The sequence below is a fragment of the Eublepharis macularius genome, chromosome 8, assembly GCF_028583425.1.
Source record: "Eublepharis macularius isolate TG4126 chromosome 8, MPM_Emac_v1.0, whole genome shotgun sequence".
NCBI classification, from domain to species: domain Eukaryota; kingdom Metazoa; phylum Chordata; class Lepidosauria; order Squamata; family Eublepharidae; genus Eublepharis; species Eublepharis macularius.
The window spans coordinates 87133931-87149925 of NC_072797.1; the positions used below are offsets into that span (position 1 = coordinate 87133931).

General features: G+C 41.9%; 1 protein-coding gene across 1 annotated transcript in view; it reads left to right on the forward strand.

Moving 5' to 3' along the window:
- Positions 1–15995, forward strand: part of CNTNAP4 (contactin associated protein family member 4) — a 358424-nt gene that overhangs the window by 561 nt on the left and 341868 nt on the right. The window contains exon 2 of the mRNA XM_054987581.1: positions 1130–1240. Coding sequence (XP_054843556.1) covers positions 1130–1240 — 111 coding nt within the window. The remainder of the gene's footprint in view (positions 1–1129; positions 1241–15995) is intronic.

Consider the following 15995-nt stretch of genomic DNA (forward strand, 5'->3'; position numbering starts at 1 on the left):
TGCAAACAACAGTGTTTGAAAGAACCATAGTTCGTCTTATCATGATTTGTTGAATGAACATAATTGCTTTTCATCTAAATCCCTAAAATATTAATGTATTGAAAAGAATGCTCAATGAATTAGGATTAAATCCTTTTTTTAAAGACAAGTGCAATGTTCTAAACCTTTCTAGCTTCACTGAACGCAGCTCTGGGTAGAAGGGGGGTCCATCCTCACAGGAGCCAGAGAGATAATTCTTCAACCGTGTAGCTGTTTCCAACCTATTGGTTGGTTGCTTTATAAACAGTGATGTTTTACATAATTTTCCTGCTTTTACTAAACAACATAATCAGGGCACCATTTTCTTACTTTTTGGTGTGTGATTTCATCCAGGCTTCTTTCAGCTAAAACTAGAGCATGTATTGATTCTCAATTTATTTTTTGCAAATATAAATGGAGAAAGAATGCTTGTCCTGTTTAGCAATTGAGCTAGAAAAGGATTTAACATCCCAAAATATTGATTCAAATCTGCTTGCTTATGTGCCATTGATTGTGAACCGCTGCTAAATCCTATTTTCTGAAACACTGTGGTTTCTTTGTATAAAACTCTCAAGACTTGCATGCTAATAATTGTCCAATAATGATTTCATGTCTCTTCTACATTTCAAGCATACACACACACACTCACACACACACACACTGGCAGAACAAAAGAAGTCTGCTTACTCTACTCTTAATGTAGGCTTTTCTTTTAAAATGAATTCTAGAAATAATAATTGACTAGAAGTATGATAGTGTAGCAGAACCAAAAGCTATAAATGGTATATTTATTACTCAAGTTAAAGCTGTACTGGCAGGTGTCAGTTGCTACAGTAGTAAATAGTAGCAAGTGAGTTCCTGGCCATTTATCAACCCTGACTTCAAAGTAAGGTTAGGTACAAAAGGAGTCAGGGAACACAGTAAATTATACTATGGTAATATGATGAAAAACTGATCAAATAAAATGTGTCTTATCAGTACTGAGACTCAAGATGGACACTGTGAGGAAGCACGTCAATTCAGATATTTGACAGTGTTCTGTTTTAGTTACAGTTTTCAGCATTTCTTGTTTAAGTGAATGAGCCTGAAGCGTGATGTTTTTCTTTGACAGATAATTGTGATGATCAACTGGTGTCTGCCTTGCCTCAGTCATCATTCAGCAGTTCATCAGAGCTATCCAGTAGTCACAGCCCAGGATTTGCAAGGCTTAATCGAAGAGATGGTAAGTCTTACTTGTTTTTTTTAACCTTAATTTCTGGGCATTTGATGAAAAGCATTTCATTATAGTGGAAACATATTAGGATAAATGAGGTCTTCTATAGAATGCTAAACTGGAAATATGCAATATGCATCTATGAATTATTTTATTTTATTTTCATGGTTAAGGAAAATACCAATACAAGTTGCTAGGACAAGACTCCTATTATCCAGAGTTAGACTGAAATAAAAATAGAAAAATTTAGAGAATTGAAGATGAAATTAATATTGAAATGGTATAGGACACCTTCCCAATTGTCCTATATGATTAAGGGAATGAATTCAAATTGTTGACATTGCAAGAAGATAAAGGGATATTATGTTCATCTTTGGTGGGAATGTCCTAAAGTAACTGAATTTTGGCAAATGGTACTAGAAAAGATGGAGGATTTATGTAAAGTTAAATTAGAATTGACAGGGAAGGTATTGTTTATGGGAGTTTGGGGAATAATAAAGTAGATAACTCTAAACAGGAGTTGTTTAAAACAATGATCATTGCTGCACATGCAGTCATAGCTTATGGCTGGAAGGATGCGGCAAAGTGGACTATGGGTAGATTCTCTGCATCTATGGGTAGATGGAACCTGTATCTATATCAAACGATTCAATCAGACATTCTGTCCATATTAAAACAAGAAAAGTCATGGGAGGATAATATATTAGAGATAATGGCTTGGGTATATAAATTGGGTAAGGGAAGGGGGGGGGCAACAAAGATACATTTGACAAAATCCAAAGGGTGTGCTTATGGTTGCAAGTATAAAGTATTATTTTCCAATTGGTCGCTCACGGGAAGGGGGGGAGGGTAACATAAAGGGGAAAAGGTTGTATTGATGTAGGAGTATGTTAATATAATGGAAGTGACTATGTATGGCTATGTAAACAAAGACATCAATACAATTTTAAAAAAAACATGTGCCTCTGACTTATTCTGGGCTGAAAAAGTATGTATACACACACACAATATCCTGCCCTTCATCCAAGAGGTTACTAACAGTAACAACATTTGATTTATATACTGCCCTTCAGGACAACTTGACACCCACTCTGAGTGGTTTACAAAGTATGTCATTATTATCCCCACAACAATCACCCTATGAGGTGGGTGGAGCTGAGAGTGCTGTGACTGACCCAAGGTCACCCAGCTCGCTACAAGTGGAGGAGTGAGGAATCAAACTCAGCTCTCCAAATTAGAGTCCCATTGCTCTTAACCACTACACTAAACAAGTAGACATGTTTTCTGTCTTGCAATTTTATCTTCACAATGTCTCTGTTATCTATACTATACCTAAGGTCACCTAATGAACTTCATGGCTGGTTAGATTTGAACCCAAATCTGAACTCAGTGCAGACCACTATACCATACTGGCTTCCATTCTTGTCCATTTGAATTTGCTCCAAAATTGCCTCTTTTATTATAAGATAATAGTAGACGCATCACTCTTTCAGTTGTGAAACTTTTTGCACTTGTAATTGATTTTTGCAGCTATTTAAATGTGGTCTAATTTTTTTGTATTTTAGTAATCTGCTTAAAAGTAATAAGTTAACAAACAGTATGAGGTAGAGAGAGCTAGAAATAAGTGTCTGGATGGCTGCACTTGAAAAATTATTTTAATTTCATATAGTAATTACAGAAATTACCATTTTCATCAAATGTTGGGAATGTATTTATTGTATCAGAAAAGCACGCCATGGAAAATTCCCATTTTCTTAAATGTTGGATCAGATTTTCCCATTGTTTTCTATGTGGGAAAATGGGAGGAAATTAGATATTTTCTGGAGCAGCCATTTGTTCACCAAACAGCACTAAAACTTCTGCATATCTGTCTGTCCCCTCTACTAAAGATCTGCCCATGTTTCAAGTTAAATCAACAAATGGGTCTATTTTATGATGCTTTGAAGAAGGTGTCCCAGCCCTTCTGCTCCCTATTATACTCCATGAGTAAAAATGGTGAGAAAATATCAGGTTTTCTAGAGCAGCTGTTTTTTCTAAATGATAAAAAAAATATATTTTACACTTATTCTACAAATCTAAAAACTTGGGTATTTGACTATAGTGACGTTATCATTTTTATTATTATAGGATTCCATATTTGTTAGTGGCCTTGAGTGTCCTTTTGAACAGAGATGTGGGATATAAATAAATTAAATCACAATAAATCCTAAGCAGAGTTACGCCAGTCTAAGTTCATTGAAATCAATGGGCTTAGACTGGAGTAACTCTGCTTAGGATTTCACTGTTAATCAATCAAACAAAATATAATAGGAATGCGGAATGTGAAAAGTATGACTCAGCTAAGCTTGAAATTGTAAAAATGAGAAATGGGGTATTTAAAATTGTAATCGTGGGTGTGAGTGAACTAAAGTCCAACAGATTAAGACATTTCTGGACAGAAAAGTACATAGTGTTTTACTCTAGAAATGAAAATCTCAAAAGAATCTGGCCCTTTGCAGCCCACAGCCCTGGCTGCTAGGGCTGAGGACTGTCTTTGCTGCCCCAGAAGGGAAAGTGCCAGCACACGCCTCCAGTCATCTGGGCACTTAAGAACTGGGGCAGAGCTGAATGCCTTAAAAGGTGGCTCTACCCCTGGGCCATTCAGTGGTTACCTTGTGCTCAGCCCATCCACCCACCCTGTAGCAGTGCAGTTTTCACTAGTCACTGGTTGCCAGGACCAGGTAGGAACACCAGGAGAGGTGTTTTTTTGCCTAACTTGTACTGCATGCAGAGGTTGTGATAATTGCCTCAAGGTAGAGCTGTGAATAGGTTGTTTGGAAAAAGTTTGGGAAAAATCAGCTGGCCAGTGAGTGCCCTTGGCATATCCCCATTGGTGGGGAAATGGGGTCTGTCAGGAGTGGCTGGCTGCTTCATGGCCCAGTTGAGAGGACAGACTGCCTGGTGGGGAACCCCTGGATGTCAGTCCTTCCTCAGCTTCACAGTCAGGAAGGAGAGCTTTAAGGGGGGAACTACTTTGCCTGGCTGGCCCTTGCCATGTTAGAGTTTATGTTGTTGTCAAATAAAAGTGGCCCATTAGTACCCAAGTCTTGTGTCTGCCTCTTTAAGCTGACTGGGAGGGCAAACAGTGTTGCTCTAATAGTGAGGAGAGGTGTACCACAAGCAACCTGTAGCTATAATGCGGTCTGACCAAATAATATTGATCAAATTTCATGGAAATCCAATCATGTAACAATCATTCAGATTTGGGATTACGCCCTAACTACCAAGGCTGATGAGGAAGAAATTGAAAGCTTTTATGCAAGTGTCCAAGAAAAAATTGATCATGCACCTAAACAAGATGCACTGATAATCAAAGATGACTAGAATGCAAAATCAATTATTGTTGGAAAATCAGATTATGAAATGAAATAGAAGAGCAACTCATAGAATTTTGTGAAGCCAACAGTATGTTCATCATAAATACATGTTTCAAGTAACTTAATAGATGACTGTCTATGTGGACATCACAGAATGACCAAATAGATTGCATACTCGGAAACAGAAGATTGAGAACCATTGTCCAAGGAACATTTAAGTTGGAGCAAGGCTCCTTTGGCTGGAGGAAGGCTTCAAATTTTCCCCCAGCTCAACCTGACACCCAAGGGGTAAAGAAGAGAGAAACAATTTGTTTTAATTCTCCCCATTCCAAATTGTGAGGCGAAGAACAGGAGTGATCTCATCTTTTGCTGTACAGCCCAAATGGACAGTTTGAGGTGGGGAGAAGGGTCAGAGAATCAGAGGAGCCTCAGAAAATATGCATTATCGTCACTTCCAGTGGATCATTGGCCATCGTCACACGACCATAAATTTAGCGCCACAGGGCATAAAAGCAGTCTACTACACAAAAATAACACAACTCACTTCACATCAGAGAATCACCCAAACAAAATTGCAGTCAAAAACGGTTATGTGAGTAGTGTTATTTTGTGTAGTAAACTGCTTTCATGCCCTGTTGTGCCCTCCTACTGTGTAACCTAAAGCAGTTAAAGAAATAAAGTGTTTTTGACAGCAATTGTGTTTTTGTGATTCTTTAATGTGAAGTGTTATTTTTGTGTAAGATACTGCTGGCATGCCCTTTGGTGTGCCCCCCTGCTGTATAACCTATAGCTGTTCAAGAAACAAAGTGTTTTTGACAGGAATTGTGTTTTTGTGATTCTCTGATGTTAAGTAAGTTGTGTTATTTTTCTGTGTGGGGGACTGCTGGTGTAATGTGTCACAATGCTTTGCCTACTTGTACTTTGAAAGTGAGAAAATATTTTTTTAAAAAACTTTATTCAGTGTGTGTTTGTGTTTTATTCTTTGTTGTGCAGTTGGTTCCTGTCATAGGGAACAATGGGGCTGGCGGGCCAGCCATCTCTGTAGGTGGTGGGGGAATTTGGGGGAGGGTGTCTGTGGTTCAGGTGCTCTTTCACAGGGATAAGCTCACACTCAGGAGTGTGCCCACCATTGTGGCACCCCTGGGCTGTGCATAATTGCCCAGGGAAAGAGAGTTTAAAAGATCCTATCACAGGGAACAATGGGGGACGGCTGGCCAGCCTGCTCCTGGGTTAGTGGCCGGTGTGGGAATGTTGGGGAGGGTGTCTTTGGGTCAGTGTGGGGCTGTGGGGGGGGAGATTTAAAAGGGGGACTGTTCCTGTGGCCATAGATGCCACATTCTGTGGGTTCCTGCTGTGGGAGATTTTCCCATAACAGGAATCAATAGAAAGTGGCTGGCCACAGGACAGGGGAGGTTAGGTTTTGGGGAGGGTGTGTGTGGTATTTGGCAGTTTGGGTGCAGATGGACTGTGGCTGTGGCTATTGGCAGCCCCAATCCCATATGTTTCTACGGTGTGGAAGTCTTCCCCACAGTAGAAAGACAAAGTGGTGAGGCAGGAGAACCACCTTTGGGGGGCATAAAATGCCCCGCAAAGTGGGATCAGCTTGGGCCTTGGTGGAGGGTGGGAGGACAGGTAGTAGATGGGCCACTGAAGTTTGGGGGCATTTTGCATGCAAAATGCCACCCCTAGCCAGACAAGCCTCTCTTATTTCCCCCATAGGAAATAATGGAGAAAGGGGGGCTAAGAGCAGCATCTTTGGGAGACCATAAAATGCCCCCCCCAAAGTGAGATCTGCTTGAGCCTTGATGGAGGGAGGGAGGACAGGTAGAAGGCAGTCCTCTGAAGTTTGGGGGCATTTTGCATGCAAAATGCCACCCCTAGCCAAACAAGCCTCTCTTATTTCCCCCATAGAGAATAGTGGAGTGGAGGTGGATAGGGGCACCTTCTTTGGGAGGCTGTAAAATGCCCCCCCCCCAAAGTGGAATCTGCCTGAAACTTGGTGGAGGGTGGGAGAAGAGGTGGGAGCAAGTCTCCTGAAAACTGGGTGCATTTTGCTTGCAAAATGCCACCCCAAGCCACCTAGAAAGATGACTTGTTTTTCCCCATAGAGAACCATGGAGAGTGTAGGAGGATGGGGGCACCTTATTTGGGGGAGCATAACATGGCCCCCCAAAGTTCAATCTTTCTGAAACGTGGAGGTTAGTTAGAGGAGAGGTGGTAGAAGGTCTCCACCACGTTTGGTGTGATTTGGACAGAAAATGCCCCCCCAGACTCCCAGAAACCCGGGAGAAGGTTTTCTCATTGAAAACAATGGCCAAATCTTTTTTTCAGCAGTCTGTTTCAGTATTACCAAAAAATGTTGGTATTTAGAAAAAGTTTTGGTAATACTGAAAAAACCTGAAACAGCCCTGATTCAGTATTTTTAACCTAATCAGAATACCAAATTGCACACCCCTAGTGGCAAGCTGTTTTGGGATTCAGGTGTTTAAAAGCTTTGGTATGCTCCGTAAAAATTCGGAGCATGCTGCTGCTCAAAGCTGCCATTCTTGTGCTACATATGAGCAGCAGGAGAAGGGGAACTTTCAAATGCCCCATGCCTGCTTCACACAATGCACACTGAGTGAAGCCAGCATGGGGCATTTGAAACATCAGGTGAAGCTGGCAGTGGGTGTTTGAAACTGAAATCGCCCCTTCTCTTTCCGCTTTCAAACTTCCCTCCCCACCACTTTTTTCCTCCATGGGAGGAAGAGAAGGGAACCCTCCTCCCCCTCCCATCAAGGGAAAAAGCAGTGCGACAGGAACTTTGAAAGAAAGCAGCACTTTTGCCCCCCTATACGGAATGAAGAGACGAGAAACAAGGCTTGGGTGAAAACAGGGCCATTTAGGGTAAAAACAGGGCCATTTATTGACCAACAGTAACTAGAACTTAACCAAGAACTAATAACGGCAAGGCTGTAACTAGCGGTAAAGGTCGAGACAACGGGTCAACTGGACCTACTCCTCGACCTGCATGGGCGACCACCCCCTGCCCCAGGCGCGAGCCATCCAGTGCATGGCTGTAACCTGGCTGGCCAGGCGAATGGTTCCCCCCTTAAAGCGCCATACACCCCAGCCATAAAGCCCGAGGGAAGGCCTTTTCCAGGGGGTTCCAGGGCAGTCTGCCCTCTTAGCTGGCAGCCACAAAGCCTGCCAGCTGATCAGAGACAGATCCCCATTCCCCACCAATGGGGAGGTGCCACTGGGTGCTCACCTGCCCGCTCTGCCTATTCAAACTAACCTGCCATAACGCTGCACCAACCTAACCAACAGTTACCTAACTGGCAGTGCAAGGTAGGCGAAAAACACCCTTCGCCAATGGCCAATCAGGTGAGGGGTGAAAAAATTCCTACCTGGCCTTGAAAACCAGCGACTGGCTATTCCTGTACTGCCACAAAATAGGGTGCGGAGGGAGAGTCGAGCTTGCAAAGGAAACTGCGCGGAGGGTGGGAGCAAGGCTGGCATATATTGGCCAGGCCACACCCCCACAAAGCACCCGGATGCCTGGGAAAGCTGGCTTCTCTCTCCCTCTGTGCAGGCGGGCAAATGGCGGCACCCGGGTGAGCGTGCTGCGCGCACACCGGGAAAGCCGTTTTCTTGCTGTTTGCAATGCAAACAGCTAGAAAAGTGCTGCAGGAGCAGCTGCTGCCACTTTGCCTGAAGCTTCCCAAAGTGATACAAATTACTTCGGAAAGCGGCCAGCAATGCTGGCCCTGATTCAGGAATCCCAAATCTTTCCAATTCGAGCCATATTTGGGTTTTTTTTCTGAATCAGAATCCTGAATTGCACATCCCTGATTATAACAACTCAGGATGTTCATTGAAAAAAAAGTCAGTTTCAGTTTTGAATCTTAGATTTCTGAATGAACTCCGTTCTGTTATTTGTTTGTTCCAAGTGGGCCAGTGTCAATTTGGATCCACTCAATTTGGTTTCTCTTGTCAGGAGTTGTGGCCTGCTGTTGTGCTCCTACAAGACAAGTGTTAAATGTGCATGTACACAAACACAGTGTTCTTTACAGAGGAGGTGGGGAAACGAGGCTGTAGGGCAGTTGTTTTTGCACTAAATGGCACTAAAATTGTACAAGACACAGTCCTTCCTCCAAATCATAAACTCACCATGTTTGAGCACACAAACAATGGGGGTTGGTGTTTATGGACCCCAAAGAATGCTTGGGGAAAAGCATCAAGGTGAGTGTTGGGTGACTGCATAGATACACTGTTCTTTTCACTGAACAGCCACTGAACAGGTAGCCCAGTCAACATATGCCTGAGTTCTCCTCAATGCAACTCTCCTTTAATAATTCTTCATTTTTTCCAATTTTCACCCTAATCTGCATTACAAGAACCTTTGTGGCAGCCCAGGACTTAGAGGCTGCATCTCTGTTCTTAAACCTGTGTGCGCATGCCCACATAGACATTGGTTTCTTGCCAGCCTTTTCTCCATTTTGTGTAAAAGTTCACAGAAGGGGATTGGTGACACCAACAGTGCTGTGCCATCTGCTGTTCTCCTCCTCAGTGCAAAGCAATCCTTTTTCAAATCAATCCCTATGAGCCACTCAATGACATTGACATTGCCCAGGAAGTGCCAAAGACAGAATGCCATCACGTACAATGTGCACATTCCCTTTCCCACCAACTAAGTTACACAGTGCTAGAGCTTAGTCTCTCCCCTTGGGATCCAATTGGTTGGTTGCTGTTAAGGAAAACAGTTATAGATGCTTCCACCTGCCACTACAGGCCCAGTGTCTGTCTGCCTGTGCTGCTGCTGAGCAATAAGAACTGAACTGAAACTCACAAATTTTTCAGTGGTGAGAGTTGTTGTTACAACTTTGTTTCCTGCATTTGTTTCTCCATTCTGGATGCTGCTTCAATGAACTGAACCAGTGATTTCCAGGTGTATTTCTTACTCACTTGTTTCATTTTTCACATTCATAATAACAACTTGTTTGTGCATGGCCAGAAAGGACCTGAAGCTAAGATGCTACTCTCTGAGCAGCAAGTAATGGGGGAAAAAATTAGTCAAAAGAGGAAGTACAGTAGGAAAATATCACCTGTGTCTTCTTGAATGGGTACCTCTAGCTACACAAACAAAGGCAGTTTGGAGCCATACAGAAATACCTCAGGATTGAATACACTCAGGACAATCTCAGCAGGATGAAGTATAATCTGGGGACAAAGTCTGGCCACAGTTAATGATATTTCTTACACCTCCATTCATTGACATGGGCAGTTGCTAATCGACTTTCAGGCATGTTCATGAATGATGTAAGAGTCTTTACACAATCCAACTCCAGTCCAGGCTAACCATTTTATGGATTTTTTTTTAATATCTAACATAAAAAACTACAGAAACTACAAAAGTATAAAGGGGAGGGGAGAGGGAAAAAAGGGGGAAGGGAGAACTGGGGAAAGGGAAAATCAACATACAAACACTACACTACATGTCTTGTATTCCCTTCATTTTTCTTAAAAATTAACTTTCTAATATGCTGTCAGATTGGTAGGTTTTATACAATACAGATTATATTCAGGATCAGAACTTCTCCCCCCCCCCCTTGCGTCTCGGTCTTAATTCTCTCTGCACAGCTGGAGCAGCTGCGCCCGCTCTTTCCTCCCCCCCACTTTCCCCTTCAGACTTCGAACTTTCTTCCTGCTGAAACTCCTGATGGTTGAACAAAAAGTCTGTCAGCTGTGCATCCGATGTAATCTTGTAAGTTTGATCTTTATATCTGAACCAGACGCCTTCTGGAAACAGCCACTTATATTTTATATCACATTTCCTCAAGAAAGCCGCAAGTCCTTTATATTTGAGTCTTCTTTTACGAGCCAAAAATGGAACATCCTTCAATATTTTAACCTTATTGCCCAAATAGTCCAAGTCCACATTATACGAATTGTCTAAGATGGTGTCCCGAATCTTCTTAGATGAAAAGTCAATAATAATCTCGCGAGGCAGCTGCTGCTTCATTGCATACTTTGAAGATGTCCGCCGGAATTCCAAAATATCGTTTTTTTATCTCTTCTTTAGTTGCCTTTGCGAATGGCGCCAAAAGTCCAAACACCAAATCTTTTAAATTTTCACTTTGCTCTTCTTTTACATTTTGAAGACGCAATACCATTTGGGCATGGTCCACTTGTAATCCTATTATTTGATTCTCCAAAAGCTTCACTTCCTTACTTGTTGCTTTCATGAGTACTGCGTTCTCATGCGCAGACTGCTCTGCTCCGGTCGCTGTTTCTTTAATGGCTTTCACCTCGCTCTCCACTGAATCAACCTTTTGCCCCATTTCATTCAATTTCGCTACAAAGGGCTGCACAGCATCGAAAACTGCTCGTCTCACCAGCTCTTCCAGTGTTTCCCCCTTCCCCTGTAACGTCGCCATCACCGATTTACTCATTGCTGGGCTCTGCTTTCTCATCGCCATCTTAGGGGGGGGGGGGGCGCCAACTAAGTTCCGAAACTCGGTGCAGGGGAAGAAGTCTGCGCCTTTTTAGCTTCAATTCCCACCGATCCTTTGCATACGCTTAAAAATCAGAAGGGATTCGCTTACTTACAGGTCTTCACCTTAAATCTGCTTATTGCCATTCTCCATGGCCCAGCAGCACACGCGGTGCTGCGCAAGTCTGCCGGCCTCCGTTGGAGCAAGCGGGCAATTTACCCCCTGCATTACTTCCCAAGGGTTCTTCCCGTGGCGCCCCGGATCCAGGCTCCCTCCCTGGGAGTCCTGGAGGTTAACCCTCGCGGGTCAACCGCCCAGTCAGCCTGCTCAGACAGTTCCCCCTGGACCTGCGGAGAGGAACGTCCGACATGGCTGGGAAAACGAAACTGAATCCATTTTATGGATTGACAGCTTGGTTAAATGGTGCAAATTAAAATCAAGATTCAGTTTCCTTTGGTTATCTGATAGATCATCATATACTGTCTCTCCCCTTTCTATGATGTACTTTTAGGATTTAATGGCCCATTTCCACAATTAAGCCTTTATTATTTTAAGAGTACACTTATACTTTCATAAGTGAAAATTATTGGAAATGTGCCTAATAGATCATACAAAGACAGAAATAAACCTATCTTTAAAAAAAAATAATACAATAAAAAATGCACATACTCAGAAGAGTATACATAGTATCAATTAATTGATCTAAAACTATTCTATGCCACATTTGCAACCAAATAAGGCCATATACATCAACCACATGGAACGAGCAACATATATCAAAACTTTTAAAGCAGCATTTAAAATAAGGTAAATATGAAATATTTAAACAAATAAAAATATACAGACATACAAACACACATAACAACACAACCAGAGAGGTGGGCACATAAGAGTTACTGGGAGTATGCCAAACAAAAGTCTTCACTGGCAGAAGACAATAACAGTCAAATCTCCCTGAGGAGGAATTTCCAAAATTTGGACACCATGATTGAGAGCCCTTTCTCATATTGCCACCATTCTGGCCTTAGATGGCAAAGACACCTGAAGCAAGGCCTCTGAATATGACCAAAGTAGATGGGCAGGGTCATATGGGCAGGACCGGCGCCACCATTGAGGCAGTGAGGTGGGCGCTACGGGTGCTGAGGTGCCGAAGGAGGTGCCGGAGGGGGTGCTGGGGGCAGAGGCGTGCTCCACGGAGCTGATGTGCCTGGCCCGCAACTGCTGCAGCTGGCCAGCCCTGTGTTGCCTCCGCCACCACCACCGCCACCACCAGCAACACACGCCCCTGGCCAGGTGCAGCAACCACGGGCCAGGCACGGCAGGCATCCAGGGCGGCATGTGGAACCTCCCCAGCCAGCTTGCTGCATGATAACATCATCACGCAGTGATGTCATCACGCAGTCTGAGGGTGCGTGCACTATGTGTGCACGTACATGGGGCAGCTGCAGGCACCAGAAACCCTGGACCCGCTCCTGCATATGAGAATTATGCTGGTCCCAAGCCATATAGGCCTTTAAAGATCAACTAGCATCTTGACTGAATAGAGCCCAGAAGCAAATTAGTGAACTAAATTGGTGTAGGTGAACCAAGAGTGAAGTGATGTGGTCCCTACAACCTACTCCAGTCAACATTCAGACCATAGCATTCCATACGAACTGTAGTAAGTGGAAAACCAACATGACCTGAACAAAATGTACCATAAAACTGGAACCATACCATAAGAAAGTATGGATTCAATTTCTCACTCTTTACTACAAGATCCATTCTTTGTAAAACCCTAAACCACAGCCTGTTTTGTTGGTAGGCCATTACTTTCACCAAGAAGTAGTCTTTTACTTTCACATGCAATCATAAATTTGGAGCTTATTTTTTGCTTCCAATTCCTATCGAAGACTAAGCTGGCTGCGGTAATCATAGGTTAGTGCTTGAAGATATAACAACTACACAATTTAACTGTAAGATCTCTAGTTACAGGAAATTTTTCTCTCCAACACAACTGATACAATTTTCATCTCTTGTTCCCAATAATCTGCTTCCTGTGTGCGCATCTACCACATGTGGAAAGAATCTACCTTTTATGATATATGAAACAAATATGTGTGTGTTTGTGGGTGGAAATCCTGAATGGAGACTTGTAGGAGTCACAGTTAAATAGAAAATACTTTTTGTGAAAGTACAGATGGTGAAGTGGGCAATAAATTTTCATAAAGAAATAGCAATGGAGGCATGGGAGCACTTGTGGAAGAATACAATTAAGATTACAACATGTATGAATATTAAAGAAAATGTATACAAGATGATATACAGATGGTACCTAACACCGAAGAAAATTGCGCTGGGGAACGCTAAAATGTCAGATAAGTGCTGGAAACGCAAAAAGCACGAAGGATCATTATACCATATGTGGTGGACTGGTGAAGTAGCGAAACAGTACTGGGGAGATATAATAGAAGTAATTAAGGAGGTGTTACAAACCCAAATAAATAAGAACCCAGAACTGCTGCTACTAAACTTGGGAATGGAGAATGTTCCAGTGCAAAATAGAACATTGTTATTTTATATGATAGCTGCAGCAAGATTACTGTATGCGCAGAAATGGAAAGTGCAAGAAGTACCTACTGTAGAGGACTGGATTTACAAATTGCTGTACATGACAGAGATGGATAAAATGACAAGAAAACTTAAAGACCTGGATCCGGGACAGTATTTGGCGGACTGGGCGAAACTGAAACAATTTTTGGAAAAAAAATGGGATGTGAAAGGAGAACTGTGGCAGTTTGAGAACTTTTGAAATAAGACATTTTAAACAGAAGAGAGAAGTGACTTTACCATTAAGAATTTATATCTATTTTAATCTAAGCTTGGATTATAATATAGCAGAAGAGGGGTGAAATTTAGAACTGATTTTTTAAAGAATAAGATAGGGAGGTTACGATAAGTAATACCTTTATCAGAGTATATGAATAAGGGAATAGTTAAACAAATATACTGATGGGGCATACTATATATACTATTATGTTGGTAGATCAGATTGTATATTATATAATGAATGTGCAGTATGGTGCTGTGTGCGGTGCCACATTGGTGGCAGGGTGCACAGTAGGGGTGTTAATACATATTATAATGACAATAGTATATTTGATAGAATATATGTTTAAAAGAAATAGAATATGTTTAAACTAAGACTTTTGTTTTATATTATATTATATTATATTATATTATATTATATTATATTATATTATATTATATTATATTATATTATATTATATTATATTATATTATATTATATTATATTATACTGGTCTGCTATATTGAGGGGTATAAGATTTATACTATATTGATAGTATAATTGATAGATGTATATTATACTGATAGAATATTTGATAGTATAATTGATAGAAGCATGCTATACTGATAGGATAGTTGATATATATGATAGAATACCTGGGAAAAAAAATTAGAATGTGCTTAGACTAAGGGAATTATCAAGTAATAAGAGGGGGTAAGAGTTGGAAAGCTGTTGGAAGTCGATAGAGAGGGGGGAGGAAAAGGGTGGGGGATAGGGTTAATTAGATATTGAGGGAATGTATGTATTGAATTTGAAAAGTATACTCACCAATAAAAATTTTCTAAAAAAAAAAGATAATTCTTCTGTTTTTGTTTTTTAATGACACTTCATTGTAGGTATTAGGCTATTTTTGTGCCTTTTATATTGTGCAACAATCTTCCTTGGGGTGCTCACTTGGAGCAAACTTTATTTTGTTGACAAAACCATTTTTTGTTTCAGTTGGCTTTTAAATGTGTGCATTGTTTGACCCCTTAGTCATTTGGAAAAATGTTTTACTGCTGATATATAAATTACCGCTAATGGAGAGATTTTTCATAGTTGTGTATTGCCTCTATTATGTTGTATTATTATGCTTTTATTTTACCTTATTTTTATAGGTTTAGAGTCCTGGTTTTATTTTATATTACTCTTAGTTACTGTAGTTTGACATATTATTGGAGAAGTAGTATAAAATATTTTAACCACATGCCATTTTTATGCTATTAACATGCTGGTCTTATGCAATTGACAGACAAATAATACAGGGAAATGCATACATTTTACAGGGGGAAGTTGATCAATCAAAAAGAGAAAGTTAAATAAAAAGAGAGTTTTCATTTTTCACAAGAGAGAAGTGCAATCAAAAGGCACATATTTATATTCAGCTAGTAAGTTTGCAAAATTCAGATTCAGCCTTAAGCATGAGATACCTGCTGCCTTCCTCCTTTTCTGTTATTGTCACTTGGGGTTGGATGAGAAATGTATGGAAGTGTCAATCCAAGAACAGGGTGGTGGGTGGGCTAGAACATTATAGGCCTATGACAGAAGCAATTTATACTACACGTTGTACATTAACCCTTACTAACGTCTTTGTGCAGATAATTCAGCTCTATAAATGTACAGGAAAACAGCCCCTTTCAGCTGCCAGAAAGCCGTGCAAGCCGAGGCCACACTTTGCTTCCTCGGAAGGAGGAAAGGCAATGCATTTCCTGGGCATCTGGGGCTTGCTGGGGGTGGAGCCTCTAGCCTGTTCAGGTGGCTCTGCCTTACCTCGGCCTCAGTCGCTGAAAGACGCTCAGTGAGGCAGGACGTTTGCCTGCTCCCCTGAGCGTTTGCGGTGGAGCAGCGGCAGATTTGGTGGTGGCTTCGGCGGCAGCAGATTCGGAGGTGGCAATCAGTTGCAGCTTCGGTGGCATCCAGGAGGAGCACATCGTCATCCAGGAGGAGTGCGGTGGTTGTGTGCATTGCCACACCGCGATGCACTGAGGCGGTCCTCTGCGTACCTGTCTCTGGGCAGAAGCGCAGCATTGGGGAGGGCAGCAGTCATGGAGGCTTGCTCAGTGTGCTGCGCCACTGCGGCCCTCTGCAGGCCCGCTTCTTGGGAG